General features: G+C 36.9%; 1 protein-coding gene across 1 annotated transcript in view; it reads left to right on the top strand.

The window, feature by feature from the left end:
• Positions 1-21392, top strand: part of LOC306885727 (ephrin-A3-like) — a gene marked incomplete at its 3' end in the record, with an annotated part of 78285 nt that extends 56893 nt beyond the window's left edge. The window contains exons 2-5 of the mRNA XM_079442460.1: positions 13049-13350; positions 16222-16287; positions 18044-18115; positions 21274-21392. Coding sequence (XP_079298586.1) covers positions 13049-13350; positions 16222-16287; positions 18044-18115; positions 21274-21392 — 559 coding nt within the window. The remainder of the gene's footprint in view (positions 1-13048; positions 13351-16221; positions 16288-18043; positions 18116-21273) is intronic.
• Between the last annotated feature and the right edge of the window lie 1102 nt (positions 21393-22494).

The following is a 22494-nucleotide window of genomic DNA, read 5'->3' as shown; positions in this document are numbered from 1 at the left end:
ATAAATATTTCTGCATTTTTGCCTTTTGACAGTACAGTAGAGACAAAGTGATAGTAACCAAAACAAAACAAAAAAAACTATTTTGGATGTCAAAAGCAGCTGAGCACCACTGTCTTAGATGGTGCCATTTGGAACAGCCTTTACGTCGTGAGCACTATGATGTTGTCTAGGTAGGCAGCTCATTAGGTTTTTGACAAGACTATTGTTTGACAGGTGGGACTGTCGGTAAGTAGAGTAATTAACACTGATTAGATGAGCTAACGATGCTTTCACACATCGTGTGTGTGTGTGTGTTTAGCACATGTGAGGAGGATTATCATTTGTTCTTTTGTGCAAAAGTTGAAAATGAGGAAGAAACAGCTGTGGCAGGCAAAACAAAGAAACTCGCAGAAAGTGTATTTGTGCAACGTATCTAAAAATCTACAACAGTCTTCTTTTTAATTTATTTGTGTATTTATAGTTTATACTGTGGCATTAAGTAACAGACACATCTAATGTACCTGTATTTCTTAAAGGGACAGTTCACCCAAAAATGAACATTGTCATCACACACTCACTCTCGTGTGGTTCCAAACCTGTATGATTTGACTTTTTGTAATGCAAATGTTTTCCCTCATCTGCTGCCTTTGAACTTCCGCGAAAGAGCTAAAGTCATACAGGTTTGGAACCACATGAGGGTGAGTAAATGATGGCACGATGCTTATTTTTGAGTTGAACTATTTCTTTAAATTCAAGCAGATGATGTTATACTTACACAGACACCCAAAGCAAGATCCCGACAGTGGAGCTGAGCAGACAGATGGGGGGGGGGGGGGTATGAAGACACCAAGCCCAGCACAACACTAACTCAACAACCCACTAACACCTTGATTTATGTCTTCCTGCCTGATACAGTGCTTCAGAAGTAGCCATACAAACACAAAGCACCCGGATTACATGTGTTTCTGCGTGGAGTATCACCCGTGTGATTCTTCACTCAAACAGGCAGGAACCGCTGGTGAGCTTCTCAAGGGTCTCTAGCAAGGCTTTTGCTACTGGAGTTACTTGCTGATTAGCCCTTGGGCAGAGACTGAACTGGAATTGCTGTGGGGTTTCTATTGGCTCCTGAACTAATAACCCATTTGTTGGATCCTAGGGTGTGTGTATATATATAAATGTCTATACACACAGGTGCATGCGTGCTTTCTCAAACTGTAATTGTCATCCAAATATATCCCAAACGCCCAGCGTGCACAGAGGCTGCTGTTTGATGTGAACGTATGCGCTCAGGGGGCGGCAGTCATTTGCCACGAGCAAACAAACATATTGCGCATTGCAGCAGCTGCTCGTATAAAACGGCCCATGCGAGCGACAAGGTTTACTTCCTGCCTGATACAGCTGAATTTATGGACCATTTATGGTTTAGTAGCTTGATTCATTGTGAAATCCTAGCACTAATGCTCCTGGCAAGTAACGCTCCGGCCCCTGAGGTTCACCCTAGGGTGTGGGTGGATGACAGCACACCAGACAAGGATTCACTGTCGGCTCCCACTCACACACATCGACACAGGAAAGCAGTATGTTGCATTAATCATCGCAAATGTGATTCGAAGGGATTCCGCCAGTGTTCTGTTTGCTTTTGTTTCTTCAGTGTTGTTCTCGCAGAAATGAGGCTTGCATGTCAAATGCTAATTCTGCAGAAGGGTTTTATTCTAAAATCGTGTCACTTTTTTTGTAATGTAGAGCGGAAACTAAATAGAATAAGAGTGATTGTGAGAGTTTAAAATATAAAATAAAGTCACATTGTGTAAGATATACACATATACACACACACATATATATATATATATATATATATATATATATATATATATATATTCATATACATATACATATATATATATTCATATACATACATACAGTGCCCTCCATAAGTATTGGAACAGTAAAGACAAAATTGCTCTGTTGGCTGTGGAGTCAAGACATTTGCAAATATGATTAAAAGATGAATATGAGACAAAACTACAGAATGTCACATTTTATTATTTGCCGTTTCAACACACGTTTTACCAAATAAAAATAACAGCACTTTTAGAGTTCATCCCACTCATTGATGTGAGCATAAGTATTGGGACAGTTGAACATAAGGCAGATATGAAAGATTAAAAGCTATTATTTAGTTGCAGATCCCTTGCGCACAATCACAGCAGTGAGTCTGTGACCCATAGACATCACCAGACTCTTGGTCTCATTCTTTGAAATACTTTTCCCAGCCTTTAATGCAGCCAATTCCAATTGTTGCTTGTTTTGGGGAGTTTCTGCCTTTACTCTCCTCTTCAGCTGGTGAAATTCATGTTCAATCGGATTTAAATCTGGAGATTGACTTGGGCAATCTAAGACTTTCCGTTTCTTTGCCCTTATAAATTCCTTGACTGAACTGGCAGGGTGTTTTGGGTCATTGTCCTGATGCAATATGAAGCACTTCCCAATGAATCTGGTGGCATTTTCTTGAATATTGGTAGGCAAGATGGTTTTGTACCCTTCCAAATTCCTTCTGCTACTGTCATCATACATTAAGTCATCAGTGAAGTTGAGAGGACCTGTTCCAGAGACAGCCATGCATGCCCATGCCATGACACCACCTCCACCTCCACCATGCTTTACAGATGAGGCTGTATGCTTGGGATCATTGCAGTTCCCTTTTTTCTCCACATGTTTGCTTTCCCATCACTTAGATAAAGGTTCATCTTTGTCTCATCGGTCCATAAACACAGTTCCATAACTCTTCTGGCTCACCTTTGTGCTTTGTTGCAAACTCTAATCTTGCCTTTCTATTTTTGGTGCTGGTCAGAGGTTTGCATCTTGCTGTGTAGCATCTGTAATTCTGTCAAAGTCTCCTGAGGACAGTAGATTGTCAGAGCATCACCCTAGCTTTCTGGAAGTTGTTGGTGATTTTACAGACACGTCTTTTAGGGTTCATTTTCACCGTTTTTATGATTTGTCTGTCATCAACTACTGTTGTTTTCTCAGCCGATCAGGTAGTTGTTGGTTGCTAGTGTCGCTGGTGGTTTCCAAACTCTTGATTTCTCCATGCCCTTTGTTTTTGCTAGAGCTCTAACTGACTTCCTCTTTTCTTTTAGCATCCAAATTGCTTGCTTTTCTCTCAAAGTCAGCTCCCTCATCTTCATCCTGGTTTGTGTGTGTCATCATCTAATGCAAGATTCAGAATGCAGAAGTAATGGATATAACTGATACGACACATCCCCTGCTTTTAATATCTGAAGAATTAGTGCAACAGGACACAGCTGATCACTTAGAAAGACCTGTGAGGCAACTGTTCTAATACTTATGCTCACATCAGACAGAGAGATGAAACTCTAAAAGTGCTGAACTTCTTAGCTGGTAAAACATCTATGAGTTGAATCACCCAATAATAAAAAACAACTTTCTGTAGTTTTGTCTCATATTCATCTTTTAATCATATTTGTAAATGTCTTGACTCCACAGCCAACAGAGCAATTTTGTCTTTACTGTTCCAATACTTTTGGAGGGCACTGTATATATATGTATAGGTAGAATTTAGAGAAAAGTTATAGGCTACCAAGGTGCATTTGTGAAAAAGTCAAAACAATGTAAAAGTTGCAGTTGTGAGATATAAAGTCAGCATTTTTAGATGTGAAGTCAATTTATAGAACCTATCACAACTACAATTAAATTAAATTTAAAAGAAATAAAATTGCATTTGTGAGGTAAAAAATATTATGTATATACACTACTTTTTAGCAAATTAATATTTTAAATCTCTAAGCAAGCAATAAATTGATCAAAATGACAGTGATGAGTACACTGTTACAAAATAAATCTATTTCAAATAAATTCTGTTCTTGTTATCTTTCGATTCATCAAAGAATCCTGAAAAAATTAATCACTTTTTCCATAAAAATATTAAGCATCAAGAAAATGACTTCAAACTATTGAATTTATTAATTTTAATAATTCATTAACAAGTAATTGTATATACAGTCACATTGTGATATATAAAGTTGAAACTATAGGAATGTCATAAATTTGGGAAATAAAATTGCATTTATGAGAGATACTGATCCAATTACAAGAAAAACTCTTAATCTAAACTTAATCTTTTAAATCTAAAGCACACATACTAACCGCATTTGTCTCTCCATGGTATTTTCTAACACACACTTAACTTTTGGCATGAAACCTAGTTATGCCACAGCTTCGTTAGCATACAGAGAGAGCAAATGAATCCTCAGGGATATGTAAAACAAAGCATCCCTGGATGGCGTCCCAATACGTCCAAAGAAATCTCCAATAATAGGACAGGATTCGCATTTAACTCCCAACATTGCAATCAAGCTACAAAGCTCTCACTTGATTTCACAGGGTCTTCAGAAGCCTCGTATCTCCAGCCGTCCTAGTTACAAACTAGCCAAAAACACCTCGTACTTTCAAAGTTGTAGGTGTCTAGCTTTCAAACCATGGCTAATTTACAGCGCCATTACCAGTTTAGCTGGGAACTAAGAGGAACAGTTGCACCCTCTGACATTTCTTACCTCTGAAGAGCCATTAAGACAAATAGCCTCTCCCCCTCTCCGCTCACTTGATGAAGGACACTGACCTTCTGATGGGGGCCTTATTTGATGTGAACCTGATAGCACCATCTTTCCAGCAGACAGATCCCACCTCTATTCCCAGAATGCCTTTGGGAGACAGTTTGATGTAATGGGAGTTATATAAGTTAGATGCACATTCTCTCCAGAGCTAAGAGAGAGGGAGGTGACGACAGACAGACAGAGAGAGAGAGAGTCGGAGATGGTTGTAAATTTTTTATTTATTTGGTCTAACGGCAGCCACAGTGTCCTGCCCTCATGCAGTCGCGCTCTGGCTCATCTGACTCGCACCACAGCACTATCAGACCAGTGTGTATGAGCGTATGCATGCAAAATTGTTATTGTGTACAAAGTGTAAATAATGACACAAGCTATCTGGTTGATTGCTCTAGCTCAGGGGGGTTTGAACAGTTATTTTAAAAGGTTGGTTATTTTTATGATACAGTCAAATATTCATGGGGGATAGAGGCCTTACAATGACGTACCCATTCGTGGAAGTGCGTGTGTGTGTATGAACAAAGACATTTACGTATAAGCACATTAGATATGTGTGAATTACTTCGCATTAGTTTAAATCATGTTAATCTGTAGTTTTAAACACTTTCTAAAAGGTTGAGTGTGTAATTTCTGTGCCACTAGCATCATTAAGCTGAATTTTTAATTTAGGGGGAAATAGTCAGATTACAACGCAGGCCAGATTCAAATCTTCTTCTCCCATGTGACCACCAAGGCCTAATATTTCATGTCGCCTCACTATGAAATGAGTATGAAATTCAACAATTCATTTACTGTGGAATCTCACAAAAACGAATTCAAGCCACAATATCAGAAGAAAAAAATAAGAGATTATATGTCTTCTGTAATTTTCCTCATTTCCTTGTTTAATTCATTTATTTATTTTTTAATTCATTAATTTATATGGGAATTCTTTTTATTTTTGGGTAAAATATGATTAACAATTTCCTATGTGACTTTGACATTCACTATGGATGCACAATATATTGATATGATAATGGTCATTAGCTAATATTAGAGGTTTTGTTTTTGATTTATTGTCTATATTGGAAATATCTGTCAATATTGCCCATTTAAATATGTGACCCTGGACCACAAAACCTGTCTTAAGTCGCTGGGATATATTTATAGCAATAGCCAAAAATACATTGTATGGGTCAAAATGATATATTTTTCTTTTATGCCAAAAATCATTAGGACATTAAGAAAAGATCATGTTCCGTGAAGATATTTTGTAAATTTCCTACTGTAAATATATAACTTAATTTTTGATTAGTAATATGCATTGCTAAGCGCTTCATTTGGAGAAATGTAAAGGTGATTTTATTTTATTTTTTTTTATTTTTTTTTACCCTCAAATTCGAGATTTTCAATTAGGATTTGAATTCGAAAAATTTACACTTATGACGTTTTGTGGTCCAGGGTCACATATGTTTGCTAATTTTTCCCTGCATCGAATGCTTATGTAGTCTTTAAATCTGTAAATATGTACATTTAAAATAAATACTAGCAATTTAATTTATTGTAATTTCAACGAATTTAAAAATTAATATCTGATTTTCATACGGTACATTATAATGATGTGATGCCTTGTTGTTTTATTTTTAACAGAGATGCACAATATTAGATTTTTGCCAATATCCGATATGCCAATATTTTCAAATCATTTTTGCCGATTACCGATGCCAATACCGATATATATTTCCTTTTTGTTTTAAAATAACACCCAAATACACACAAATAACAATTTGCATATAAATATATAATTTTGGTTAGTTTTGAGCAAAAACATGCTTGTTAGAACTAATAAACATTATTAAAGTTTTTTTTTAATCAGTAAACATTGAATTATTTAATTTACAAGTGTCATGCTTGTGATTTTATTCATGTACATTATAGCGTCCGACCTTTAAATCAAAACTCCTGATTTTTTTACATCAGTTGCTGCTTTATTTATTCAGAAACAAAAGTATCTTAATGTTATTTGTGTACTTTACTTTTATTTTATCACAAGTAGGCCAACAGCGCCCCCTTAGCTTCAAGAATGACCACACTGCTGACGTGATCTTATTGCTAGCACACTCTGAGCACATGTGAGTTATCCGTCATATTGGCAAGGCATATCGGCAAAAATGTTTTCAAGTCAGCCGATGCGGATGTTTACATTTCAAGCCTTTATCGGCTGATTCAGATAACGTTCCGATATAAAGTTTCAAAATAGTATAGAATTTTAGCATACAATCAGTCATATCAGCAGTTATTAAAATAACATTTTAATATTAGTGTATCCCTTGCAATCACATTGTTCAGGGTGCAGAGTTTAGCATCATCATAATGCCTTGTCTTTAATATCTGAATCAGGCAGTCTCTCTATCCCCTCCTCGCTCACTCTAGAAGAGGAGAGGAAAGTGAGAGCTAACACCTCCGTGTGTCAGACTTCCTGAAGAGAGTGGCGGCTCCCCATCGCATTGTTCACTTCAAAGACTGCGCTGCTCACTCTATGCTCTTTGAACAGACACAAGTGGGTCTACTGTAATTTGTCTGCCAAATAAAGCTCTTGGAGAGCGACGCGTGTATGTGCGCTACTGTAAGAGCTCAGCTGGGTATGAGACGTCTCTCAAGCATGAATAATTTACAAACTTATAAATGTTTGATACAATTGATTAGCATGTAATTGTTCTCATAATGACATCTCTAGTTTACAAGAATTGGTATTATATTGATTTATGTGTGCATAAGATGTTTGTTACTTGTTTATACAGTATGTGCTTATAAAAGATTTATTTTCCCATTCTTTATACAAATCCACCATTCAGCATAAGATGCGTTATGTCCTTTTTCAAAATAAATACAAGATACAAAATCAGCTGGATATGAATTGAAATGCATCCTATTGAAAAGCCGTCTCTGAGTACACAGATCTTTTCAGTTTCACTAAGAGGAAAAAAGGTGAAGAAGTTGAGGGTGGGAGATGTGTATTTCCATGGCCTCTATGAAAAGCTTTGCATCCATTTCTTTAGAACGAAGCGTGTCGAGATTAGAAACCCGAGCTATCGTCCACACAAACAAACATGAAAAGGTCACATACTCGTACACTTTCAGTCTGTTGAGTGTGGGTGGATATTATGAGGAAACTATACTTATTCACTTATTTAAGTGGCCAATGTGAGCAATAGTATGTGCCTCTATTTCAGTTCTCTAAAGCCCTGTCTTCTGAATAATGTGTGAATACAGTCTAGATAGTGTCAACAGGCAATCTTTAACCTGCTGAAGAGGAGCATTGTAAATGCAGAAAAGAAGAACGTCCTTGATATTCCAGCCATCTGACAATGTTCTGAGAAAAATCATTGGGTTAACTTGAAAGAAAGGGCCAATCGCAATGACAGGTGCTTTATCGTGAGGTCGCAGTATTGTTGGTTGTCCTCACAAATAGGATACATTGCTGTAAATATATGATTTATTGTTATTATTTTAGCAGATGTCAAGATGTTTTTTCCATTTGAACAACAAATGCTTCCAAAACTTAACATTCCGGAGGGCAAAACATGTTTATGCCATTTATACATTTGCAGCAATGCATAATGATATTGTTTCATAAACCAAATGAATATGAACTCAAGTTATGCTTCTAGGCATCTTCTAGGCATTGTAATACTGGTAAAGACAGAACAAGTCAATTTAAAAGTAATACTTTTAATTTCTCACTGGTAGTCACAAGTTGTTGTTTTTTTTGTTTTTTTTACCATTGGTAGTAACTGCATTGCATCACTACCCATTTGCATATAGTTAAACACAGTTCAGATCAACCACACTAAATTGACAATGCTGTTATCACTCAAATCACCAGCCCTCATTGAAAATGAATGATTTAGGGCCACTTTGTTGCTACAGATCGTTTTAAGTGTGAATGCCGACACTTAGAAACACATTTATGTGCAGTTAAAAGCACATTTGAACAGAGTGTTTGGCTTTATACCCAAAGCGTTTTAGCACAAAAGAGGCGGTTCTCACATTTCAACCATTATCACTGAAGATGTAAGTCTTTTTTTGGATTCTTTAGATTATGTACGGTAGATACTTGAGAATCTCCCTCTCTCTCTCTCTCTCTGTCTCTGTATCTCACTGTCTCTCTCACGCTGTCTCTCTATCCACCCATGTGAATCATTCGTGGATTGCCCCCGGGAGTGAATTTTCTGTGTTATAGCTTTAACCTTTTACAGGGAATCCATCACAGTAATAGCCAGCCAAGACTGCGTCAGATACCATTTTTGCAATGTTTAAAGCTCAGAAGCAAACTGTGCACAGAGCTGCAGTTGTGTGATAAAAACATATAATGATGTGTGGAGCCTGGCGTGGGCTAAATGAAATAGTTTGGGATGGAGTGTATAGCTAATCATTCAGCTGTATGAAGCATGTTTGTACTGTAATTGGTAGTTGTATAGCATGTAATTGTATGTGGTACTTGTTTGTGAACCACAGTGTAATTTAACAGACAGACAGCAGGGTAATGAATATCAACAATAAGGTGCCAGGTTTGAATTATATTTCTTTTTACAATGCTTCCCAATAGTTTTCTGTTATTCTACGTATGTCATTGTACTGTATCTTTAAAAAAAAAAAAAAAAAAAAAAAAAACCTAAAATAATATGACCAGGAATTTTATTTTATTTTATTCTTTTATTTTATTTTATCATGTTAGAAAACAATGAAAAGTAAAAAAAAAAAAAAAAAAAAGGATAAAAGATGAACAAAAAATTAAAAAGTCCCACAATTAAAAAACGAAAAAAAAAAGTCATGCCACTTGAATATATCTGTCATGTGTCTCAGTGAATAAAGTGTGTAAATTGAAGATTTGCTTTAGTGGTTAGTGTGAAGACTTTAGCCCTGAAGCATTTTATGCTGACGGCTGTTTATTGTATACTGAGACGATTATTAGCTGGCTACGTTGCTTCTATCTATCACTTTTATTCCTCATCTACTGCCTTTCTCTATCTCTCCCTCCCTCACGCTTTGCCTTCTAACTAACAAGGTTTTCCTTCCCACTGAAAAGAGAATGATGATGAGACAGCAGAATGGGAAAGTGAGAAAAGAGAGGAAGAGGGAAAACCATTACTCCGTTTTCACACTTCAATACATGTGCACATCCCTGGAGAGCGCTCCATCTCTCTCTCTCTCTCTCTCTCTCTCCATCAATACGTGGGTGTCATGGAGCAGACATATAGTTGCGTAAAACTTCACCTATAGAGCATGTACACTGAAGAGCATACACCCACTGATGTGAGACACAATGATACTGTAATGTATTGTACTTCTCCAGGAACACATGCACATGAGGTTATTTTTATTGCAGGAACTGCACACACATATGTAAATGGATAGTTCACCCAAAAAGGAAAATTTTGTCATTTGCTCACCTTCATGTTGTGCCTATTTGGAACACTTCTTTTTCTTCCATGCAACAATTTTAAAGAATTGTGCTGGTCGCTCTTTCATGTAATTACAGGGAACTGAAGCTTTCAAGCTTCAAAATGGATGGGAAAGTAACATAAAAGTGGACTTGTACAAGTCTTCTAAAGTTTCATGATAGCTTTGTGTGAGGAACAGGCAAATTTAAATTGTTCTGTTGAAACCTTGACATCTTTCTTGGCTCTCCTGTAAGTGTTCATGTGAGTTTTTGAAAGAAGTGGTGACTCAAATTTATTCTTTTCAATGAATCGGCTGATCCAGATCTTGAGTTCTCGTTCATCCGGTCACTGCTGTTAACAACACGCTAGACTGACTCATATGGACCTTTTTTTATGATAGTTTTGTCATTTTTAATGCTTCAGTTTTCATAGAGAGTAATCATGTTTTAAGAAAAATTACCAGCATCTCATAGGCTTTTGTTTTTATATGATATTTTTATATGGTTTTGACATCACAGTTCAGTATGGTTTCAGTACAGCAGGAGGAAAAAAACTAAACAATACATTGTTTGTTTGTTTTTGTTTTTGTTTGTTTTTAATTAAATGATGTTTTACTGAACAAACTGCTCTTTCTTTAAATAAATTCATTTATAATTACATTTTTCTAAGGGATAAAAATCTGCCTCAGTTTCTGCCCTAAACAATAGGGAGCCCTTAACAGAGCCCAAACTTAAATTCAATTACTATTTATTTTGAACTATAATAATCAACACTCAAAAACTTAACTTAAATTAACTTCTAAATTAAACCATTTCTATTTGTTGTTGAAATAGACTTAATTTACAGAGTGGCTGTCATAACTTGTTTTATAAAAGATTTATTTAAACATAAATGAAAAAATCAATAACAGGTAAAGTAAAATATGACGTACTCTAATATTGTCATTTCTCTAGCAAATAACGAGCTGTAGACACTGATGACTTGCCTGAGGTAAATGAAATGCTACGTGACATTTTGTTTACAAGCTGTTTTAATGACGTCTTTCCGTGGTTAAAACGCTAAGTGAGCAATTACATGAGGGGTAAGATGTTAATTCATGTTTATTTCACGTTAAAACTAGCAATAAAGAGGAAGGGATGATCGCGCTCACTCACGCTTCACGCTGCCATCAGAACTGAGGCGTTAAGGCCCCGATGTACTTCAAACTAAGTTTGTTTTTGTTCTTCGTTTGGAGGCAAAAAGAAGTTCGAAAAGACTGTGCGACGGTATACTGTTTTCAAACATTCCAACACCTTTCGGTTCAGTATGTGTGTGTACCGAACAAATCGTTCCATTTTTTCAGGAAATTCAGACAATAAATGCCGTTTTGGCTCTCATATACATATTTTTGCTTTTTTTATGTACCACACGTAGTTGTATAGTTAAATCACACTTATTTCTGTAACAGCTGTAGACTTGGCAAAATGACGAGTCAAGTGAATGACCCTCCATTTTTAGCCAATCAGAAACACTCGCTGCCTTTTATGTGTTTGAGTTTGATGACATGTCATTAGAGGGCAGAGATTTGGAGAGAAGTGTAATTCAGTGGAAGCTAGCAAAATAGCCTTAACTTAGGTCAAACCTAGCTCTTACTACCAGTCAAAAGTGTAGACACATCTGCTCATTCATTTTTAATCTTTACCATGGCAATTTTTCACATTTTAGAATCATAATAAAGTCATTGCAGCTATGAAATAACAAATGAAGGTTTGGAATTATGTAATGTTCAACAAATCAAAAGTCTTTTTCTAAATTTTGTTTGTCTAGATATTCAATCAACCAACCAACCCTATGAGATGCATCCTGAGACATAATTTTAGTATCTTTATTAAGCGATTTTCCTCATGGGAGCTATTGGCTGGTGCTCACACTGACATTTTAGTCTTTATTCCCCTTTTGGGGACATTTGGTCTCTGCAGTGTAGATAAAACCTGACCAACACACACACACACACACACACACACACACACACCTCTCAACATCATCATCTTCAGGAGTGTCAAGTACATCAGCGTCCCAATTCTGCGCCTCTCTATACCCATCTCATCCTTTGTTTTCCTGCACTCTCATTTCATCTTTCCTCACTCTTTCATCTTCTCCCTTTATCTTTCTCTTTTCCACTCCCTGCCAGCTCCCTCTCCCTAAATATAGCAGCTTTGAAGCATCCCTCCCCAAAACACACTGCATGACAAAAATCTTTCATTCAGTCTGCGTGTGTGAGAGCAAGAGAGAGAGAAAGCCCTAATCAAGGATGTGATTGCCATCTGTTGTGTATTGATAAAAGGCTAAGAAAGACACTGATTAAAAAAGAGGGGAAAAAGCTGTAGGAAAAAAGAAAGCAGTGAGTAAAAGAGGAGGAGCGGAGCTATAAAGAGGACACGTGAATAATGTGCACTTTAGAAAGCAAAAAAACAGCTTGCATGTGTAGTAGTAGAGAAAGTGTGTAGACAAAAAAAATAGAAAGGAAGTGTGAAGAAAGACAGAAACCGAGGAGAAATGGGTTAGCGGAAGAGGAACGGAGAAGGGAGTGGGTGACATTTCTGATCCTCGTTTTGTAATTGAATAATAATCTCCTGCGGGACCTGACCTAGAAGCGTGCGAGTGTGTGTATTAGCACGTTTTTTTCTGTGTGAGCTTGTGCGAGACAAAGGGAGTCAAATGAGAAGGGCCGCCATGAAATGAAACACTGCCCCCTGTTGTTTGATCAGTGCCTCGCATGCATTAAGCATGAAAAATGATCTGGTTTAATGTGCTGTGGCAAAGCATTGAAATATAACTGCTTTTCCGTTCAAGCAGGACTTATACGTTTTAAAAAGGCCAATGAGATAAATATTCCCTGTTCTTCCATTTTCCTATGTGTCCATAAGAAAATCCAAAGAATATGACACTGATGCCACTCGAATAGCAAAGACACTGTAATCTTATAACAATATTTTGTGTTTTTCTCTTTTCCCCTTCCTTCCTCTCTCTCTCTTTCAGCTTGCGGAGAGAGGGCTACACCGTACAGGTCAGCGTTAACGACTACCTAGACATCTACTGTCCACACTACAACCAGAGTCAGCGGGGGGCGCTAGAGCGTGGCGTGGCTGAGCAGTACGTTCTCTACATGGTCAGTTACCGAGGCTATCGCACCTGTGACCCACAGATGGGCTTCAAGCGCTGGGAGTGCAACCGGCCGCACGCCCCCCACGCGCCAATTAAGTTCTCTGAGAAATTCCAGCGCTATAGCGCCTTCTCACTAGGCTATGAATTCAACGTGGGTCATGAGTACTACTATATATGTGAGTATTTGACGCTAGTTAGTTAGTTAGTTAGTTAGTTAGTTAGTTTTTAGGTTTCATCGACAGAGTATCAGAGTCACAAACCTCAAAAAGTTCACTGATGTATTAAGGTTCTGTTGATTACAAAAAGGAATGATAATTAAAAAAAAATAAAAATTAAATGGACTCATGGAGGTTCGTATGTAATGTTATTATAGTGTCATTGACATACTATTATCGTTTTTTAGTATTTAAAATTAGTTTTTATTTTTGGTATTTTCCATTTTTATTATTATTTTTGTTAAAGTTTTAGTGTGTTTTGTCTTTTTTTTTGTTATTGTTTTTATTCATTTTTATTTTAGTTATTGTTATTTTAGTGCATCAACTTAATCATGCTTTGACAAATACTTGAAGTAAAATAAGTTTAACATTTTATTTAATTTCAGTTTTTTATACTTTTAGTTAATAATTATAATATAAACCTGCTAGTATGTTCACATGACCAGTCAAATACGAAAATAACTAAGTTCAACTTAAACGTAACAAATTAAGCTAAATAAATAACATAAGTACTTAAGTGTCCATCCAAGAAAAAATAATAATTTGTGTGAGAAAAAAAAAATGGAATTTTGCAAAAATGTTTTGCAAGTAAAGCAGCTTTTCCATTGCTTTCAAGAGAATCACCCATTTTGGGGAAATTTGCTCAAAATAGAAATGCAATTTAGAGCCAGTGGGGAAGCCATTTTTATTAAACGTATTAAATCACACATTGAAGAATTATATTTTTGCTAGCAATCTTCAGCAGATGCTTCATGCCTTAAACAGCAGCATGCTAGAACATTCTGGAAGGTGAAACTATAGCCAATTATGATTAAATTAATCAGTCACATGATATTTTTGACACACATCTGGGAATTTATTCAGTAATTGTGTTTCAGTTAAAGTTTACGAGGATTGTTTTCGAACTAAATAACAGTTTATACTCGAGCAAGTCTGCACATTCTGCAAAAAGAAGAAAAATTAATTTTTCCATTCACAATTTTTTATGCAGCATCCCAACATTTGCATAAGAGTATGTGGATGAAACGCTGGTTGCACGCTACCACAGAAAATACTTCAGACTTGCTCCTCAGTTTGTAAAAACAAGCTAACAATGAAAGTCTCTAGGGCAAACGTTGCACAATTACAAATGGATTTCTGTCAACAAACTCAGGTGCAAGTCAAAATTATTTCTGTTGTCATTGACAGCATGCCACAGATGCTGTCCATAGAGCTTAACTTGTATTTAACATAATAATCCTTTAAAAGTGTTCTTTAGCTGGCAAGTTCTAGGTTGCAGTAAGCTTACTTTATCTAAACTCCACTGACAGAAAAGGTTATTACACAGGGAAAGGCATACTGCTGAGCAGATGGAGGTTTAGTGCTTTGTTCAAGGGGACATTGTTAGCAGAAGTGCCTTGGCAGGATCCTCCCTTTCATGATGTGGCCGAGCCAATCATGGCCCTTCCTGTCATGGAGTTTTTTGAGTTGAGAATAAAAGAAGTGAGAACTTTCTGCGTGAGCATCATTATGTGCAGGGTTACAGATAAGTCATACAGATGCGGTTAACAAAAGAAACTTGTGAAGAAAACAATTTGCGACTCCAGTGATCGTCTTTAAAAGGCTTTATTGTTACGAAGCGGTGTTTTGAAGCAAGGTGGAGAGTTATTTCAAACACAACCATGTTTTATTCGTTTTACCAAATCACAACTGAGAATAAAAGAAAGCTCCTGAGGACAGGCTCAAATGCATCTCTCCCAGCAGTCCATTTGCACTCAAAACTGCCTTGTTGGTGAAAAAGGGATGGCTTCGTCATTCAGAGGAGCTTGTTATCGGGATACGGACGTTATGGGCGGCCGCCGATCATCAGTCTTTCTGGCATTTGGGTCAATTGCTAACAATTAGAGCGCACCCGTTTTGATTGAAAACTTTTTTAATGCAGGCTATAAACCGAGTGTTAATAGAGCATTGCTAATGATGATTTTCTGATGCATGTCCCACCTAATGCTAATAGTCGTCTTCATTAGTGCGGTCTGTAGGCAGGTTATTAGCGATAGCATGACAACTATTTGGTATTGAAAAATGGTATCGCACTAAAACATTTCTATAATAACATGGCCCATATGTTCATCAACCTGAAAACAGGAAATGTTATCTTTGTTTGAGCTCAGGGGAGTTCATTTGGGGCCAATTCATCAATCACAGATGGTATCTGAAGCTTGTGGAAATGGATAATTTAATAAACGTACACCATATCTGTTTAGATCAATGTTATTTAGTTCGTTTTTTTTTTTTTTTTTTTTTATCTCAGCAGAAGGAGCTTTGCCTTGGATACCTTAAAGGGACTATATAATTTGCTTTGCTCTTTTGAAATAAAGCGTTTATTTCAAAATAGCTACTCGTTTCTTGTGCAAAGTTAGTTATTCTGTGCTCATTTACGTAAGGAAGATTTAAAGGTACAGTAGCAAAAACAACTTGTTTAATTCTAATGGTCAGAGTAGGGACGGAAATGGTAACAAAATATTTCTGTCATCATTTACCCTCAATTTGTCATCATTTTGTCATCATTTACACTGAAGTTGTGCCTAAATGTTTCTGGTAGCCATTGACTTAAATAGTAGGGAAATATACTATTGAAGTCAATGGCTACCAGCAAGTGTTTGGTTAACAACATTCTTTAAAATATCTTCTTTTTGGGTTCAACAGAAGAAAGAGACTCGTACAGGTTGGAACAATTTGAGGTAGTAGGTAGTAAGTTAGTGTTACATCCAGATCCCGAAGGTGATGTCAGTGCATGTTATTGTCCAGTAGGTGGCAGTAGGTTAATGTTTGTGCTGTCATGTGTTTTTGCAGCTTCACCAATCCATCACCACGGACACAGCTGTTTAAGACTGCGGGTTTTTGTCTGCTGTTCTACAGGTGAGCAACATCACACACACACACATAGAAACAAAAAGCATGCAAACCACAAGTGAAGGTCATGATGATGGGTTTAATGTGTGTTTGTGTGTGAGCAAACTATTTTCAGAACTTAATGCTTGAACACGTTCTGTGGCCGCTTTGATCACAGCCATGTGTGGAGTGCTCCTATCATCCCCTGCTTCTCTCTCTTTCAATTTGTCTTGTCACTCTTAGCTCTCTTTTACTTGGATATCATAACTCATTCATCTCTTCAACACAAGTTTATTTATATTAATCACTGATAATTCTCAGTTACGTGTGTGTTTTTGTAAATGCTTTGTGTTTACATACTGTACATAATTATCATTTCAAGTTTGAATGAGTGATGTGTATAAATAAGGGATATTGTAAATTCAATTTAAAAATGTAAACTCAATATATGCATTTTGCAATAAACAAAAGCATGCTATGCCATAGCAGCTTTTTATTTTGGAGTATTATAAAAACACTATACATGAAAAAATGCAAATAATGCATAGACTGAAAGTTTTAAATCTTTACCCTAATTCCCTCTATATGAGTGTCACAAATATTCATTAATGCATGTATTTATTTATTTATAATACTTTTTTAATGCAAAGTGCATCTAATTTATTATCTTAATACAGTTTACGCATCACTTGTTCGAGCTTCTGCAATTTACCATGATTTTATTGTTGTTGTTTTATTTAATACGAGGACATTCATTAATTTTTAAAAGAATTGTTCATCCAAAAATTTCAATTGGTAACACTTTATTATAGGGACCAATTCACACTAACAAGTTGCTTATTAGCATGCATATTGGCTATTTATTAGTACTTATAAAGAACATATCCTGCATGACCATATTCTACAACCCCCAAAACTTAACAACTGCCTTACTAAACAGTAATTAGGAGTTTATTAAGGCAAAAGTCGCAGTTAATAGTTAATTAATAGCGAAAATTGGACCTTAAAATAAAGTGTGACCTGAACAGTTTCGTTATCAAAAGAGATTTGAAGAAATTTATCATTACATCACTTGCTCACAAATGAATCCTTTGTAGTGAATGGGTTCCGTCAGAATGAGTGTCCAAACATCTGATAAAAACATCACAATAATCCACATGATTCCAGTCAAGCAATTGATGTCTGGTGAAGTCTACTTGTTTGAAATAAACAAATCCATCATTAAGGCTTTTTAATATTAAACAATTGCTTCTGACTGTAATTCGTAATAACGCTTCCTCCAGTGGAAAAAAGTGCATCCCCTGTTGCTCTCAAACCATCAAAACCCACTGGCATATTTGTTTAGAACTGATTTAGGACTGTTTTTCACATGTAAAACGTGCTTGATTTGTACATTATTTTTCTCCTGATTCAGATTAAATGACTTCCACTGGAGAGAGCAATATTACGAATAGAGGACTCCTTTGAATTTGTTTATTACAAACGCAGCTTTATTTCACAAGGTTAATTGATGGACTGGAGTTGTGGGATTACTTGTGGATTATTGTGATGTTTTTATCAGCTGTTTAATCTCTCATTCTGACAGTACCCATTCACTGCTGAGAATCGATTGGTGAACAAGTGATGTAATGCTATGATAAAGAAACAAATTCATGTATATCTTGAATGGCCTGAAGTTGAGTAAATGTTAAGCAAATTTTCATTTTGCGGTGAAAAATACCTTAAGTGTCCAAATGGTCTTTGGGGCCACTGTCTACACTCAGATCATGTGTTTTCTCTCCAGTCTCTAATGCAGATGACGACTCAAACCAGAGTCCACCTGACTACACTGTCAGACCCAAACTGCATGACATTGGTAAGTAAACACACACAAACACGTGAAGCCTGCACACACATTGGCTTTATAACGTCCTGTGACTAGGGGGTGGCCAATAACAAACAAATGAATGCATGCTTCCTCATGCTCACTCAAATATTATTTTTATTCTGAGAAATCGAGCTGTAAATGTGCAGTGAGACGCATTATGAATGCATCTGAAATGTACGTCAAGCGAATACCCAGAAACCCAAGTTCACATCAGGTTCACAGGAAGGACCATCGGGACACACTGCGGGATGCACAGCTTGGCTCAACGCCAACATGCCCTTGCTAAAACGCATAGCTCGCACTTTACACCACCCCAGGCATCCAAAAGCACTCTAGCAGTAGGTCTCTGTGTGTGTGTGTGTGTGTGTGTGTGTGTGTGTGTGTGTGTGAGTGTGAGTTTGTAATGCACAGGCCGTTCAAATGGAAACTGATTCTTGTATCCATTTATCAAACACATAAACCACATGAACAAATGACCCTCTGTTTGTACGCAGACCCTCCTACTGTACTTCTCAAGCTGTCAACATCCTGTTAGCTTTCCCAAACCGTATATATAATAAAAAAACACATTGCTGACAGGTCAACCCCCCTATTATAAGAAAAAAAAAATGGCATGTGTAGCACTCTTGAGAGCAAGTTTTACTTTGTTTTCTGTCAACAGCTCCATAATACCATCATTTGTGCTGACGCTGCATTAAAACATTCATTCTGCTTAAGTCTGTGCGCTGCACACATTATATAGTGCGTTCCACTCAGGGATTATCCTCGATGAAATGGATATGATAAAATGGGGTTACGGATGTCAAAAAGAAATGGCTAATCACTATTCTGAAAAGACTTCCAAAGTTTAACACAGCTTAGAGACCCAGGAGACCTGATGTTTCTTATTTCAGCTTGCCAAATCACAGGGAAAGAAGTTATGTGCTAGTTTCAGCCAAAAAGGTGAAACAGCTAACAGTTAAAGAATTTGTTTGCTTTTTCCTCTTTATTTGGCTAAAAGGCTACTGTAGACATATCTATAAATGATTAGCCAGTGGTTGGGTGACCATACTGCTTCTTTTGCCCAGACATGGCCTGATTGGGATATCTAAATTGCAGCAAATGTATGGGTTTTGGCTTTGTTTTTTTTGTTTTGTTTTTTTTATTGATATGCTCTATACAATCCTCATACATTATATTTGCACATATTTGTATTGCTTTGTTCATTCTCTGTAGATCCCACCTTCTTGGACACCTCCATTGGTCAAGTATGTAAAAAGACTGCACACTATTTTTCAAACAACTTTTCAGTCATTACTTTCAGCAAGTATGAAAACAATAGCAAAACCCAGACATTTTAGAGAGTTTAGAAATACTGGCCAGGACTGTCCAAGAAACAAAAGAAGATGCCCTAGTGAGTGTAATCAGACCAGGAATCCAGTAGAGGTTTTAGTCTATTTTTTCACCCTGTTGACCATCGTTGTGAGCCCAATTAATTACGGTTTTACACTGGTAAATTATGCTTCTGCTATTTTATTGATAAAATAGCACATTTTCCTATACAGCCTATGCCACATTATTGATTTTGCATATTGTTGTGTGGTCATGGAAGTTGAAATATATTTCAGTAGCCAGTTTTCCTAATTTTTGTGCAAATCTTGTGATATTGCATACAAAAATGCTGGATGGACACCAATGTGCATTTTTCCATAGTTTTTTTATTTTATGTATTTTATATAGTGACAATTCTCTCAGATGCATAGAACATGCATTTAGCAATATTGCAGTTTTTCAACTGAAATTCTTACACTTTAAATAAATACTGTTGTTTTTACAAAATAAAACTGGCAGCTGTGAAAAATGCAGTAAAAATGTAAACCTTTTTACAAAAAATTAGATGAGTCAATCCATCAGCCATTTTCTGCTGAATTAACATAACCAGTCCTATCCCGATAAAAGGCGTACAATGTAATAAATATGACCTTAAAAAAAAAATTACAATCATTTTTTACAGTGTAGTTTGTATTCACAGCTAGAACACTTTTGTTTACTTTTGCAATTTAAACAATTCTGGTACAGTGTTGGATCAGCACATGTTGTCCAACGCTAACTCTGTGTCCTTAAGCAAAACTAGCTGAGAACCACAAGGGTATAAGACTATATTTGTTTGACACCAAAGTTGTTCCAGGCCCACCAAAAGATGTTGATCCAGAAACACGTCCTACATTGTCACACAGAGAGCAGAACTAGTCCAGTTGGATTTTTACCTGCGAGCATCAACAATGATAAATCGCAGACATTTCCATGATGTGTTGACATGGCTCCGCTGATACGTCCATTGAGCTGTGTGTCTATGTTCACTCGCGTCTGCTGCAGATAAGAAATGTCACACATTGTTTGTTTATTTCTGTCTGATATCCTTCCCAGTCTTCTCTCTACAATTATATCTCCTGTTTTAATAGATAAGATTTCTCTCTCTCTATCTCTCCTCCTCACTGCTGCTTTTATTTCCTCCTTTCTCTGTCTCTCTCTTTCTAAGTGATTATTTTCATCATCAATAACCCTTGTAGAATGTTATAGAGCTTTGGGGCCAGTAATAATACAGAAAATGAATGGATGAGTTTTATCTTCTTTATATTTGGAGAAGGCTGTGGGGAAACCATTACAGTTGCTGTAGGTAATGACATTACTCAAAGAGGAATCATTATTTCCCCTGCTCCCTTTTGTCGTTTGCTGATGTTTAGTAGGTGATAATTTAGCATCTATGTCAACGTCTAACTTTTAGGTACAACTTTTTTTCCTTTAGTTGCTGTTGCTTAATGGTAAATGCATGTGTTCTTGACACTGAGCCATGGTGCTCATGTGAGGTATGCAGGTTTGATTCCAGCCTAGAGTGATGTTCCCATCACATTCTCATTCCCTCACTCTTTTGTTTTCAATAACTTCCAACCTTTCTCTTGAATAACATGCTGATATGATTAGCCTAACATGATGGAAATAGAAATAAACAGCTGCACTTAATGTATTAACTTTTATATATTTTTTTATATTTTACTCTGAGGCAACTTATATAGTTTTATAAACTTTTTATCAGTATAAAAAAGGTTTGAGATGCTCACTAACTTCTTTCTTCCTTTCTTTCTTTGATCTGTCTTCCTCTCTCTCAGATGAGTTTAACCCTGAGATCCCTAAACTGGAGAAGAGCGTCAGCGGCAGCAGTCCGTCTGGAGACCGACTGTTAATCACTGTGGCGACGCTTCTCCTCGCTGCTCTCCTCGTGTCCTAGCAACCGTCTCTCCTTCTCTCTGACATTTCTGAGCCAGCAGTCCCGAGCGCTCCGAGAAAAAGATCGCCTTTCATTTAACCTGTGCGGGAGATTATCCAATCAGAACAGATTAACCACTAGTTGAGCCCTAAACGTGGGAGCTAATTGTAGATCTACCGCACCCAAATAGTGGCCTTTGTCTCCACAATTTTGAACCTTACGAATAAGGAAGACATGCATCGATTTCAGAATTTGCCTTTGTGATGGAACGTCCACTCTTCTCAAACAACAACAAAAAAAAGCGAATCCGGTTAGACAGTGAGGTCTCTACCTCTAGCTACGTCGGTTCTCATCTTCAATGAACCTATCCAGACTGGGGCAGCTCTTGAGGTGGACATTTTGGGATTGACATGAGCTCAAATGGATATGACGAGCATCACAGTGGCCAGTGCTTTGAGCGCTGGATCCCAGCTGAGGGACTCGAGGAGTATTGGAGACCTTTGATCCTGTCTTAACATTCTGTCACAACCCATACCTATGTGACTGCGATATGTGTCAGTCATTGATAGTGTTGCAGCAGAGATCAATAAAACTCATTTGCCAGTCACTAAGTTCAGGTGTTAGGCTTATGAATCGATCACAGAAAGGCACGGCTGCTGTTTCTGCTAGTTGCCAAGCTAGAGTCTCGTCTGCGAGCTGTAATGCAAACACTTTCCATCTAGTTTCCTAGTTCCATTGCTGAACTTGGAAATTAGAGACACATTATCGGTCAGAGATCATCACTTTTGTACATTGTGTGACCGAAAAAATCAAGCAGCGCACATAACAAAAGAGAATCGAACCGAATGAACGGTAGATGATAGATAGATATTTGCTATAGTACGTACATGTCATCATGGGAAGGTACTGGATTGCCACTGATTAGCATAGTGGCCACTTTTGTAAGAGCGGTCGAGTCGTAAACTGCAATTCGCTGTTTTATATCAAAGAATTGCGATGCAGAATTAGTTTTTACCGTACGATACATATTTAACTGCTCTTTGAGTATTTTACTTTATATACTTAATTTATTGAGTTATTTATTGATCACTTGATACTTTTTTGAGACCTTGTGAGTTTTTGT

The sequence above is a fragment of the Barbus barbus genome, assembly GCF_936440315.1.
Source record: "Barbus barbus genome assembly, chromosome: 19".
Lineage (NCBI taxonomy): Eukaryota > Metazoa > Chordata > Actinopteri > Cypriniformes > Cyprinidae > Barbus > Barbus barbus.
Note: the sequence above shows the minus strand (reverse complement) of the source record. Positions and strands in the feature narration are given on the sequence as shown.